Raw genomic sequence first — 14898 nt, 5'->3', positions numbered from 1 at the left:
CTTTAGAATAGTACTTTTAAGGTCTTGTGCAATGTAACTGCCATGACCTAAATTGCTAAATGCTTTTCTCCATAATATTTGGTTGAAACAGCAGCTTTTGTTCACACTTATTTTGAACCCAAACATCAGATGATGACAAACGTAAACCTTGGGCATGAGTAATGGAAAAACTCTTATCTCACAATGGAGATGAATTAATGCTGAGATATACCAGACGGCTTATTTTTCATTCTCTTACATTGTCTAGGCTGTATGCTTTAACCAGGGAATGAACAAGTTTTTCTCAAAGTATCTCTTACTTCCTCATTCATGACAACACTGTCAACATTTCTCAGTTGGAGACAAGCAGCACAGGGAATGATGATACATTTAAGAGGATGGTTTGACAATCAGTCAACACTGAAACTTAAATGAATTATTGGAAGGGAAATAAAAAAAACTGCTTCTCAATAACAGCTGTTTCTTCCTTTCACAGCAATACCAGCTTTTGTGAGGTATGTGCCATCTTTACACACAGTGTGATGGTGTTTTCGTTTAATAATTTAACAGAAACAAATTTGTAACTTAATACTCATTTATTTGTTTTCCAAGCCATATATTTGAGAATTGTACGAATCATTAATTGAAGTATATCAATTTATTCAGCGAACAACACCTCATTCTAGGTCGTGGAATTTTCAGTTGCTAATTTGAATTCAATCGTCTACAGTGTGAGTGACCAGACTTTCTCTGATTACAGTTAATTATATGATATAATCATATCATATCGATATCTGTCAAATTCCATGTATCAGTAACAATACTTATTTTGTCTGTGTGTGTTCCATGGGTTCCATGCTAAGCACATGCTACATGTTTATTGCCATTTTTAAAAGGGTGACTGGAACAATTAGGCAAACAATTAGGCAAACAATTAAAACATAAAACCTATTGTGGTGTCTTTGCCAATACCAGCTATATTATGTCAGATTGTGCCAGCCAAGGATATTATTTTTGGGGACCTTGATTTCCGGTACAGCCTCAATGGGTTGACACCGTGAGCCCCCACTCTCTGACCATCGATCACCTTTGACTGGTTAATTATAAAGTGGTGGTTCCAAGCATGTAGGGTGCACTGTCCATCTATGCATATCTGACAGGAGAACGATGATAAGGATACTATTCCTATACCCTTTTACAAAAAAAATTGAATGGCAATTAATTCCTTGATATGGATGTAGTGGTGTAAAAGGAAGGTGTTTATGGTTTCAAAAGACTAATAATTAACTGTCTGTGTTTGTCCAAGGATTGCCTTTCACATCTATCTATTCATATAATAAAAGTATTTCCGAAAATTGAATATTACATTCTCTAACATGTCATGAAAGGCTCAGTGGCTGCCAGCCATTATTGAGTCCCATTCAGCTAAAACACTATTTGCCCTCCAAGTAAACCCAAATGTGTCATTCATGTGAAGATTGTCCACCCTACCATCACTGTGGTTGACAGTCTTTTTTTTTATATAAAAGAAATAACAGGATTGCAAGACACTTTTAATCATTCCTGTCCTTGTTTTATCATAAACAAATCTATAGTGCCCTCCACTAATATTGGCACCCTTGGTAAATATGGGCTGTGAATAAATGCCTTTGCTGTTTGTCCTCTTGGTCTTTCAATCAAAATATTTACAGAAAAGTAACCTTTCATTGAAACAAAATTATAGAAAAACATGAATGTGAAATAAATCACAATTTATGTTTCTGTAAAACTACTGTGCCTAGAAATTGTTTGCTGTCATCAAACAACAAACTTGTGCAAACATTACTGAAATTATCAAGGGGGCCAGATTCCATAGTCAGATGAGACCAAAATAGAGAAAATATAGGTGGGTTTGACATAGACAGAAAGTATCTCATCCCTACTGTCATGTATGGTAGTGGATCTTTGAGTCGTGAGGCTGATTTTCTCCCAAAAGCATTAGGTTAACATGGCATCATGGCACTCCATCAAGTAACAGTAGATATTAATGGTTAATGGATCTTCCAGCAGGACACCTCAAAATCAACAAAAAACCAAATCACTGACCACAGTATAAAGGTTTTTCCACAGCCATCCCAGTCCCCTGACCTAAACCCCATAGAGAGCATGTGGGATGACCTGAGGAGGAGGGTCTGCAAGGAGAGTCTAGAAGGGTGGACCTCAAAATCTGAAATATCCGGACAGATTCTATAAGGAGAAATGGTCTCAGCTCCCTTGCAATGTGTTCCCCAACCTCATTATGCATTATAGGAGCTGTTATCTGCTATCCAAAACTCAAGCTGTTATTCTGGCAAAGGGAAGTTGCACAAAGTATTAAATGAAAGGGTGCCAATAATTTAGGAAGGGTGAAAAATATTTGTGTTATGATTAGAATAATTTTTTTTCTTTCAAATGTTTTACTTCATTTAAAGGTCTGATTTTTACCAAGTGTGATAGGAATGGAGAACACTGTACACTCTCCTATCCCTATGTTAACTTTTCCTAGTCAATCAATCAAATGCATTCATAAAGCCCTTTTTACATTAGCAGTTGTCACAAAGTGCTTTTACAAAACGCCCAGCCAGAAACCCCAAGGAGCAAGCAACAACAATGTTGAAGCACGGTGGCTAGGAAAAACCCCTTAAGAGGGGCCGAGATTTAGGAAGAAACCTAGAGAGGAACCAGGCTCAGTCCATTTCTGGCTGTGCTGGGTGAACATTTTAAGAGTACTAGTTGTAATAATTAGTAAATGCATTTGAGTTGTGTCCAGAGTCTATAAATCCGTTCAGCCAAGGACAGGGACAACCGGGTGGAAGGGGGGTGGTTATCAGACTTGCAGCTGGAATCGTCAAGTATCGTCTTAGTTTACAAAACAGCCAGGAGGACTTTGGAAAGTGGCAGCAATGAGTCTTTAGAGACTGGTACTCTGGAGGTGCGGGCCAAGACCTCATGGCCTCCTAAGTTTGAATGGAGCAGGAGACAAGAACATTTAGAGAGTGCATTCACTCTCTAAGTGCTAAGACTAATTTTGCATTAGTCTTAGCACAAGATTTCTACATTAGGGTTTGGATTCTGCTCCGGTGTGAATGGGGTCCCAGTGATACACTGAATTTCATGGCACTGTATATCTAACAGGACTGATCAAACAACCATTGTGACAATATTTGGTGGCAAAGTGGTCTAGGCGATGTGTTAATTCTAACCACCACACTTATTTTCAGCCTCCAAGGGGGAATGTAAAATGATTTGTTGGAGACTGCTAATCTTTATCGATTCATATTTAAGTCTGACGTGTGCATGAATGGGTCAGGCAGATCAGAGGGGGAGGATAAAATTCTACATTGCCTTTTATTTGCTATCCTTCCAATTCATTCTCTGTTTGTTAGACCAAACTGTAAGCCTTGTAATGTAACAGTTGCTCTAAAGGGGTTTCACAATTATCTCACAACAACCTTGGCAGAATAAGAGGTAGTTTAAAAAGAAAAGGTTATGGAGTGTCTTTACTTTGAAAATGCTGGGGAGCCTCAAAAGGGAAAATGTCAGAGGGTATTTGAGAGAACTACTTATTGCTAAAAGAACCCAAGTCTTGGTAATGTATAAAGGATTCCTGGAATTAATAGTCAATGTAAAATATGTGTATGTATACACACACACACAGACACACACAGAAACCCCCTTCAAAATGTATCTCCATCTATTAGCTTATACCACTGCCTCCTACGCCAATAGACTGGCGACTGTCTACCTTTGACTATACATATTCAGTAATGGAAAAGAGAGAAATAAAAAAAAGTTGAAACTACAAAAGCATAATCGCATCAGTACACTTAACGGCAGTGCTATATAACATATTGATCATTGTTCAACACCAAGGACAGCGCTATATAGCTTGATGTGGGGAGGGGGATTAGGAGAAGAAAGGCTACGATTACTGCTGGACTCAGGCAGTGATGTTGTGGAGTGTTAATTTTGGCACCCATTTTTTGATTTAGTCTAGTTTAAGTAATTTTCACTAAAATATTTTTCAGTTTTAGACACATATCATTTGAATAAAGATTTATTGTAATTACTGTCACAAAATAAACTAGTTATTGATGAAAAATGTCAGCCATTTTAGTCAGAAATGGCTCACAAAATGCAAAATGCCCAAATGTTTTAGTCACATTTTAGCCCAATACAATTTCATAATCTCATAATGTTTCCTTTATTAATTTTTCTATTGCCTAATAGTAGGCCGATTCATATTTTAAGTGCAGTGTTGTGCACAGTAGCCTATGGAAGCGTGACATTTCTCCAAAATGTAATCAGTTTAAAATGCATATTGCACATGCATTATCGTTAGAGCAGTTTAATTGACATGGATAGAAATATCGGTTTGAAACGTAAGAACAAGAGGCGAACAGAAGATTCAAAAACATTTTGATAGTTAAATGACCAACCTCTTCAGGCACCACACCATGGTCTTTGCCTGTGTGTGTAATTTGGGATCAAAAGACATCTAAAAGCATGGAAAAAAAACACACACTGAGATCCACTCTTTCCAAAATCTTCCTATCCAACTATGGAGGTTATTTGACTATTAAAGATAACTTTGTCTAGTCCCATTTATGTCAATGAAATAATTTTGATAAGTTTTTCCTGTGTCTATTTAGTCAATTATCGTCTTCTGCCACAGAAAAATATGTGTTTAATAAATATTTCCATCACTATTGTTGTTGATGATATCAACACAGATGTCGCGTTGGGAAGGCTGGTTGCTTGTGAAGACGTGCTGCTGCTATTAACCAGTAATTGTAATTGTTCTGATAGCAAAAACAATGCTTTTTTGGGGGAGTAAATAGTTTGTGGCTAAAGACTTGGAAAAAGCAAAAGTAATTTTGCCTGCCTGTGGTTGGGAGCATTCCAGAAAGTTCTCTGGCAAATGCCAATCCAGTTGCACAGTGATGGGCTATGAGCACAGGTCCCACTAGAGGACATCGGGCCTTCATGCCACCCTCATGGAGTCTGTTTCTTATAGTTTGGTCAGAAACATGCATACCAGTTGCCTACTGGAGGTCATTTTGTAGGGCTCTGGTAGTGCTCCTCCTGTTCCTCCTCAAACAAAGGAGCATTTACCGGTCCTGCTGCTGGGTTAATGCCATTCTACAGCCCTGTCCAGATCTCCTTGTTTAATGGCCCATCTCCTGATATCTCCTGCATGCTCTTGAGACTATACAGGGAGACACAGCAAACCTTCTTGTGACAGCACATATGGATTTGCCATCCTGGAGGAGCTGGACTACCTGTGCAACCTGAATGGAGTGCAGGTACCGCCTCATTCTACCAATATTTTGGTGCATCTGTCCCAACTTTTTAGAAAAAATATTGCATCACATTCAAAGTAAGCATGCTTTTCCAAGAAACAATATGATTTCCAGTTTCAACATTTGATGAGCACTGTGTTAAACTGACTAACATTTCTTATGAAGTTTACCTCCACCAGCAATAACATCTATGAGCAATAGCATCTAATACCTCCACCAGCTTTCGATGAGATATGAACTCGGGACCTATAGTTCACAAGTCCGCTTCTCTAACCACTACAATATTTAATAAGGGGTAGCCAATCAGTCAGTCACTCAGTAAGAGACATTCGCTCTTCTTAGCCGGCTCTGCTTATGCAGTCCAGCAAAACATTAAGCTAGCTAAAACAAATAGTAACATTATTTTTCATCTTGACAAGTATTAATGAAAGCATGAAAATTACACTGTAATATCACCAACAAAAAGTGTTTCAGTTTGGGCCACCATACAGTGCCATAACAGATTCAATGCTGGGATCAAACCCTAGTTATTGTTGGGGAGCTGTGTATGTTATTTTGGGGAGTATAACCACATGGTGGGTGCCAAAGTCATAATACCGTAATCATATCTGTTTCCTACTTTACTCATATTTATTTACTTGTGATCGGAAAACCTGGTCGGAAAACCTTTTTGGTATTTTTACTCTAGTTTTGTAAAGTCTAAACCTCAAGATTTTGTTACTGTGCTTTCACTCACATAACATCACAGTCTATTTTGGAATGTGTTGGTCTTCCTAATCCCAGAGTTTCTAATCCCAGATTTAAAAAAAAACATTATTTCCCCGTGCAAAAGCGGGAAACTAAGAATGTATTCTTGGTCATACTTACCCAATAAAATAAAATAAATATGTCTGTGTTTCTTACCATAACAGAGATGTGCAGCAAGTGCATGTTTTCGTGCAGGACATGAGCCGGCTCCCGGGCCGTTGGCTGGGTGGTCTGCATCAGCTGCTCAGAGGTGCTCATGGACACATGGAAATATAGTGTTCCATTCTCCAACCACTGTTGCTTCCAATGCACCTGAGAGATGTCTGCCCCTGTACCTGACATCTCTACATACAAAAAAACAGATAAAGAGAAATACATTTAGATAAATATTAGACAAATTTGAAGTTTTTGTTTAGACAGGTTTTTTGTTTGTCAGTTGATAAGGAAAGTTTTACATAATTGCTGCATTAAGCTTATTTTTGCCACGTATGACCCCTGGTGCAAGTTGCAGTGAAAGCTAGGACTACCGTAAATTGCCCTTAATATGCCAATATGGATCAAAATAGTTTACAGTACGTGGTTGCTACTTCTATAATGTTGAACCATCTCTAAACCATAAAATTAACTGAGCTGACACACAACATTTTATCTACTGATACAACTTTTCTTTCATTAACATTGTATTTTGTTGTCTTTTAATTAATGTTACAATTTTACATGGATTTACCTTGTCTTGGATTTACTTTTTAGTCTTTTAGGCCCTAAAATAATTATAAAATGCTGCAGTAGGTTACTCAGAATTCTTAAACATAAAAGGAAGAAATTATAAAGTTGATTTTGTTTTAAAAAGCACATACTTTAATTTGTCATGATCAAAGTACAACTTAACCACATCCACTCGTGGCTAACAAGAAAGCTCATAGTAGGCTTGACAGAAAATTTGAACAACACTTTAGTTGAACAACAAGTTAGTTAATTGCGTTCGTCATGGATGCCAGTTTCATAATAATACCTAACATCCACGTTTTAAAGTACTCATGAAACAGGGCTTTTTTGGGGCTCTTTTCTCCCTAGCTGTTTTCTAGGGGGAAAAGAGCCCCATTCCATTGAATGCTCATCACCAATGCGTCTTCAGTACGTGTTCCAAACATTCTAATTCTAGCCCATTATTCTAGTTTACAGTGGTAATTCAGCAAGCTACTGAATAACCCTACAGTTTTCTTGCTTTCTGGCGCCTACCAATCAAAAGCAAAACCTTTTCCAGTCATGATTGAAATGCATTTTTCCTGACTAAATGTAAACCCTAAATTATACTTGTTTCTTTATTGTTATTAGTCTAAATTACAATTTTAAGTTGTGAGTGATTGTTATTTGCTAAATGGATGCTGGGTAAATTATGTTGCCATCTGAATCTCAATCTGTATCAGCAAACAACAGAAATATCAATGTATTTTCTAGTGTGAAAATGAGTGGCCGCTTTGGCGCTGTAATTTGGAGTAATGACAAGAAAACAGCAATGAAATGCAACATGAACGATGAATTCCAAATAACAAATACACAACAATGTCACAAAAGCACAAATTATTTCCGGTCATCTACCTTCACTAGGTAGTGGGATTGAAGCCTTAAGGAAGTGACTGGCCAAAACAGCTATGATAACCACTGACTTCATCTCGCAGTCCCACTTTTCTACATCTGCCTTAGATAAAGGGAGAGATTCTGTACATTTTTAACCTTATTTTGTTCAAATAATTATGTCAGCTCAATCTATGTTATCATTTGTATTATATCGTCTTACTACATGCTTGCATAAAAAATTCCATAACCAATTAGATATGCGGCACATTTTGAACATTGTTCCTCCATTTCACTATTTGAATAGATCGAACTTTATAAAATTTGTCATGGTTAGTACTTGTCACATATTCTCTGCATGTTATCACTGCCTGAAGTCTGCAACCCGTAAACATCAACAGATGCTGGGAAAATTCCCTGGCAGCGCTTTGCCAGGCCTATACTCCAGTCATCTTCAGTTGTTTTAGGGCCAATTTCCATTCAGACTCTTTCACTGCGCAAAAAGTACCAGAATCTGTGGATAACTAGAATGGTTATTTCTCTGAATCAATTTAGAATCCAGATAATGTCTCATACATATCTAGAGTTTATCTGATATACACTATATCTGGTTAAATATTGAATCACTATTATAAGTTTGGATATGTAAGAATCTTAAGTCATTTGTCATATCTGTACATAGACTTTTGAGGTGTCTGTTGTAATAAGTTGAAGGCTAGGGCTCTTTTTTTGGTTGTCAATAATCTTTAGCAAAGAACATGCAAGAATTTGTGTGTTGGATCATCTGACATTCAATCTTCACAAAGACTGATTTGTGTTATAAACATTTTTCAGTATCCCAAAGATAAATTGCAAAAGATAGGCTAAACCAACAGGTACCGGAGAACAGCAGAATATTTTGTGCATGATAGAGTACTGCTAGACAGCTCATATTATACATTCCTTTTTATCATCAGCTCAGCTATTGTTTGCCTAATAACATTAGCTACAAAACCTAGATGGAGTCCTATCTTTTGTTTACATCTAGAGCTAGTGCATAATTGTGTTTACCATTGATTTTTCTGTACATGCTGTTGAAATGCATGTAAAAGAAGACTATTCAAATAACAATAACTTTGACTCACAACCAATGTTTTTTTTTTGGAGTAAATACTTTATGGCGAAAGACTTAGAAAAAGCTAAAGTAATTTTGCCTGCTTGTGGTTGGGAGCATTCCAGAAAGTTACCAATCCCCTGACGAGCAGTACAGAGACTAAATTGAGGCATATATGGCATTTGAAGAACTGTACATTTGTAATACAATGTTTAAAATGTGATTACCTTGTCTTTGTTATGAAAACACAATTATGAACATCCATGATATGAATAAGAAAAGCAAAAATATATCAGTAGACTGAATCAGATACCACAATGTAGTATGTATATGTATGTGTATGTAATAACATAATTTACAATGCTAGCACTATAAAATTGAGAAAACGCCCATGTCTATTGCACCTCAGAACTATGTTCTCAAGCTATACATTACATAAGGCTGAGGGAACGCAGGGGACCCAAAATACACTGGTCAAAAGAATTTAGGGAAGATTTAAATTAAATTAAATTAATTAATTAAAGTTTCTCCACTGGATTCAGGACTGGGGAACGTGAGGGTCAGTCAATGGCATCAATGCCTTCGTCATCCAGGAACTGCCTATACACCCTGGCCACATGAGGCCAAGCATTGTTCTGCTCCAGGAGGGACCCATGGCGCACTGCACTCCACCACCAAACCGGTCATGCTGGATGATGTTTCAGGCAGCATAACGTTCACCATGGTGTCTCCAGACTCATTCACATCTGTCACATGTGCTCAGTGTAAACCTGCTCTCATCTGTGAAGAGAACAGGTGCCAATGACAAACCTGCCAATTCTGGTGTTCTCTGGCAAATGCCAATCCAGTTGCACAGTGATGGGCTATGAGCACAGGTCCCACTAGAGGACATCGGGCCTTCATGCCACCCTCATGGAGTCTGTTTCTGATAGTTTGGTCAGAAACATGTATACCAGTAGCCTACTGGAGGTCATTTTGTAGGGCTCAGGTAGTGCTCCTCCTGTTCTTCCTCAAACAAAGGAGCATTTACCGGTCCTGCTGCTGGGTTAATGCCATTCTACAGCCCTGTCCAGATCTCCTTGTTTAATGGCCCGTCTCCTGATATCTCCTGCATGCTCTTGAGAATATACAGGGAGACACAGCAAACCTTCTTGTGACAGCACATATGGATTTGCCATCCTGGAGGAGCTGGACTACCTGTGCAACCTGAATGGAGTCCAGGTACCGCCTCATTCTACCAGTAGTGACAAGCACACTTGCAAAATGCAAAACCATTCTCTTTTGGGGGTTGTCTTGCTGTTACTTTTCAGCAGTGTAGTTTTGTAATATTCCACCAGGGTTTTTAGCATTACAAAACAGTTCCAATCTTTTGGTGCATCTGTCCCCAGCTTTTTAGAAAAAAAATTGCATCACATTCAAAGTGAGCATGATTTACCAAGAAGCAATAACATTTCTCAGTTTCAACATTTGATATTGTTGCTTTTTAGAAATTCTATAAATTTAGTTGAGAAAATGCTGGGCTTTGTCCACTCTACAAATTACTACACTCTACAGAAAATCACTACAAATTATCAGTCATGTAAACCTAATGAATACATCAGCATGAACAGGCAGTCTGCTTTAGCTTACAGAGCAATGATACCAAAGGGGATGTGGATCAGCTGAAATATTTTAAAAATAGAAAAACAAAGAGCTGCAACCTTGAAAAATGTAAATGAACCCTAGTGATATTGGAGAACACGTAGATAGGATAAAAAAAAAAAAAACAGAGAGGAAAACAGCCAAGTTGGCGAGATTGGGATCAAAGCACAAAACTGTGATGCTATCAATTACCCTTGCTCTGCGGTCGGCGGTTACTGAGACAGCTTCTAGAAGCTATGTGCTTCATCCAGTATTTGTCAGGGGTGGGTGACAAGGGCAGGGACAAGGGGATTGGAGCTGCTCCCAGATCAGTGGCAGGTACAGAATGAGGAATAGCTTATAGCGGACCTTGTCGCTAAACTACGGACTCTGGGTCAATGGACACCACAGGAAAGGAGTGCTCTGTGAGCCGCCCTCATTACTAACCTTAGTGGCAGATTGACTTGATAGAGTACGCTGAAGTAAGGGTTGCGATCTGACGACAAAGCACCACTTCTTGACAAAGATATCTGTGGTGCAATCTAGGCAGATGGAAATAACAGTACCAGCCAGTGTATGGAAAATAGTATTGCATGAAACTCTTTGGCCATTTAAAGAACAGTAACATTTTGTGTTCTATATCTTGTACTATAACTCTATATGACAACATTATTGTTGGTTTCTAATATATGGCTGTTTTTCTTGAGAACTGAACTGTTTCATTTTTCTTTTCTTTTTTTATAGTAAGGGTGGAATAATCAACCTAGAAACAATTACAGCCACAGTGAATAATACGACATTATATAAAAAGTAATATGTAAACCTTGCCCACCTGAATTACTATCATTTTCAGTCCTCTGTATTTTAGCCAGCTTGTGTTTGAGAGCAAATCCACTTTAAAATCTTGCGAGATTTATTGGTTTTATAAAATTGGTGACTCTTTCCCATTCTTGCTTGTAGCATTCGTTTCCCCCCAGTTAAAGTAATGGCCTGTCAAACTCACCAGATTAATGGAAGAAATGGGCTCAATTTAATACAAAGGTTTGGAATAACAATGTTATTTCTTCGTTTGGGATTTTAACAGTGTCTTGACACATCCCAAGCAAGAGAAAATATATTAGAATAAGTCAGAATTTAATACAGTTTGAATACAATTTAAATGCAGTGAAATGAAATCAAGGTTCAAAAATGTATCCTTTGATCCTAGTGATATGTCAGATGTTAAACATCCTTCTCCTGACATTTTTGATGAATAATGCAAGAGAAGTAGACAGCAAAAGTAATAGATAATTAAAACGGCAGATTCTAGACATGCACATTAGAGCATAAAGACACATTGGGTGAATGGAACATGGTACCTTGAACTTTCTTTGAGGGATATTTGTGTATCTGTAAGGGTACACAACAGCTTTTCAATAATGACACAAAACAATCTCTGAAATAAGTTTCAAAGCTTCATTCAACTTTAATTTTTTTGTCAGCCAACGACCCCATTCCCAAGCACAGTTGACAGTGGAACACCTTCCATTCAAAGTTGGCCTTTAGGATTGATCATATCATTATATGGGAGTGCAGCCATTCTGTCTACAACATAATATAATGAAATTCTGCTACTAAACACATTATGCAGCATTCTTGAACTTTTTCAGATTTTTCTATTCTATGTAGTAGGACACACAAATGTGGATAACAAAAAACACAATCACAAAAGAGCATGCACACCGAAAATCAAACTATCACTTGTGTAAATATACATTTACTTGAAAACAGGATGTAGGCTATGTCTACAAATTGTGTTGTCATTAAACAAAAACAATAACATTGTGCCTATAAGGAAGACAGACAGAGACAAGGCTTACGCAATAAGGATACATGTGTTGTTGGCCTAATGATAGCCCAGCTACTGTGTAAAAGTAGACTTTTCTCAATCCATTCCCATTCATCAATTTGTGGGTGGGCTGTCTGCATGCTGGAGATGTTTATTTAAGAGGTGAAAGACTTAAAGAAAGGTCCACAAGCAGTAGATCAAGGACCATGTTTTGAGAAGGACATTTATTTGTTGATGAAGAATTTGTTTTTTGTTTGACAATTTTTTGTAAAAGAAATCTAACTCCCATTTCCACCTATCAATTTCTCTCGTATTTTGAGTGTAAGATTAAGCTGATTCACAACACTGACCATTTTTTTCTGACCCTTTTTTGCTCTTCTCTACCAAGGGTGCCAATCATTCTGGAGGGCACTATTTGTGCTCACTCTCTCTGACACAAACACGCATGAAGGCACGCACGCACTCACTCCCCAAAGGTCGTTGTCATCAGTTTAAAGGTGATCATAGCTGCATGGAGTCAGTAAGTGTGTGGGCTGACAACTTTGTGACACTTTGTCAGCTCAGTAACAAGGCTGTGTCATCCCCGCTTACACTGATGAAAGCTGGCACCCTAAAGGCACTTTTCTGCTTGTCATTACTCATGTGGCATGGCAAGCCAGCCAGGCAGCCTCCCGATAACATTGCTGCGTATCCTAGCTGCTAAGCCTCCCATCCCTGTCACAATAATAATATGGACAGTTTTACATTTAATAAAGCATAAGCGAGAATAATGATAAGATTCCATAGCCTTCTGGATCAATCTACATAATATCTATTCAGAGAGGATAGAAGACAATTTCAGTCAGGGCCTCATCAGAACAGAGCCCATTACTAGATTCATTTCCAAAAACATCTAACTGTTTAGGCTTTGGACTTAATAATATCCAGTCTAAATGGCCTCACAGTGTGAAAAATTAAGTTTACTTTAAATCAAGAAAACACCTCCACATGTGAGAAAAAAATGAATAAGCTTGAGGAAATACATACTTGATTTGTCACTAAATGGGTAATGTCATGTCCCATTCATAAACTGATGAAGAGAGCCAGACAACAGAGTACAGCACAGTTCAGGGGAGTTCAAATCTGAACAAGAAAAAGCCTCAAAATTACGCTTTGCTAGAACTGAAAAGCTGGATAAATGCTATGAGGCTCTAGAGAAATCTGAGCAATTATTGAAGGCTACAATACTGGATATGGAAGGCCATTATAGGCATTCAAATCTGAAGAAAGTTGGCTTACAGGGATTTGAGAATAACACCCACCCTGCAACATTTTTCCCCAGCGACCTCTTTGAAGTTATGAGACAGCGTCCCTGGTTCCCTTTGGATATACCCTTCAAACATCATATGCAAGAGCTCATGGAGCTTGGTGTTGTGCTGGGCACATCAAAATTTTACTAGATCCTAATATGCACATTATGGAAAATGACAGGAGGGTGGGGCTTAACTTAACCTTTTGAAATGTGAAAGGTTTCAATCATTCAAATATAAGTTTTTTTGGGATAGTGTATTCCTACAAACCCGATTCCAAAAAAGTTGGGACACTGTACAAATTGGGAGTGAAAAAGGAATGGAATAATTTACAAATCTCATGAACCTATATTTAATTCACAATATCATCATCATTTTCTTCCGCTTATCCGGGGCCGGGTCGCGGGGGCAGCAGTCTAAGTAGAGATGCCCAGACTTCCCTCTCCCTAGATACTTCATCCAGCTCTTCCAGGGGGACACCGAGGCGTTCCCAGGCCAGCATGGAGACATAGTCCCTCCAGCGTGTCCTAGGTCTTCCCCGGGGTCTCCTCCCGGTGGGACGGGCCCGGAACACCTTCCCAGGAAGGCGTTCCGGAGGCATCCGAAACAGATGCCCAAGCCACCTCAGCTGACCCCTCTCAATGTGGAGGAGCAGCGGCTCTACTCTGAGCTCCTCCCGGGTGACCGAGCTCTAAGGGATCGTCCAGCCACCATGCGGAGAAAGCTCATTTGGGCCGCCTGTATCCGGGATCTTGTCCTTTCGGTCATGACCAAAAGCTCATGACCATAGGTGAGAGTAGGAACGTAGATTGACCGGTAAATCCAGAGCTTCGCATTGCGGCTCAGCTCTTTCTTCACCACAATAGACCGATACTTCGACCGCATCGATCTGTCAATCTTCCATCCTTCCCTCACTCGTGAACAAGACACCTAGATACTTAAACTCCTCCACTTGAGGTAGGCACTCTCCACCAACCTGAGGTGGACAAGCCACCCTTTTCCAACTGAGGACCATGGCCTCGGATTTGGAGGCACTGATTCTCATCCCCACCGCTTCACACTCGGCTGCAAACCATCCCAGTGCATGCTGAAGGTCCTGGTTTGAAGGGGCCAACACGACAACATCATCTGCAAAGAGCAGAGACGAAATCGTGTGGTCCCCAAACCTGACACCCCACAACATCCAGAGACTTGAGGTACTCAGGGCGGATCTCATCCACCCCCGGTGCCTTGACACCGAGGAGTTTCTTGACCACCTCTGTGACTTCAGCCCGGGTGATGGACGAGTCGAAGTATTCCTTCCACCGCCCGAGGACATCCCCAGTTGAGGTCAACAGCTGCCCACCTCTACTGTAAACAGCGTTGGTAGGGCACTGTTTCCCTCTCCTGAGGTGCCGGACGGTTTGCCAGAATCTCTTCGAGGCCAGTCGATAGTCCTTCTCCATG

The 14898-nt window shown here is 39.2% G+C and overlaps 1 protein-coding gene across 2 annotated transcripts in view; it reads right to left on the bottom strand.

Annotated features, from left to right (window-relative positions):
• Positions 1 to 14898, bottom strand: part of LOC105014997 (astrotactin-2) — a 410989-nt gene that overhangs the window by 332578 nt on the left and 63513 nt on the right. Inside the window, exons 1-2 of one of the 2 annotated variants that reach the window (XM_034296748.1) lie at positions 10783 to 10846; positions 6204 to 6391 (exon numbers count right to left, since the gene is read on the bottom strand). In XM_034296748.1, coding sequence (XP_034152639.1) covers positions 6204 to 6389 — 186 coding nt within the window. In that variant the 5' untranslated portion in view covers positions 6390 to 6391; positions 10783 to 10846. Of the gene's footprint in view, positions 1 to 6203; positions 6392 to 10782; positions 10847 to 14898 lie in introns of those variants that run through there. The other variant, XM_020053557.3, reaches the window with a different exon arrangement.

Source organism: Esox lucius, chromosome 14, assembly GCF_011004845.1.
Source record: "Esox lucius isolate fEsoLuc1 chromosome 14, fEsoLuc1.pri, whole genome shotgun sequence".
NCBI classification, from domain to species: domain Eukaryota; kingdom Metazoa; phylum Chordata; class Actinopteri; order Esociformes; family Esocidae; genus Esox; species Esox lucius.
The sequence above is the reverse complement of the archived record's forward strand: the minus strand, read 5'-3'. Positions and strand labels throughout refer to the sequence as shown.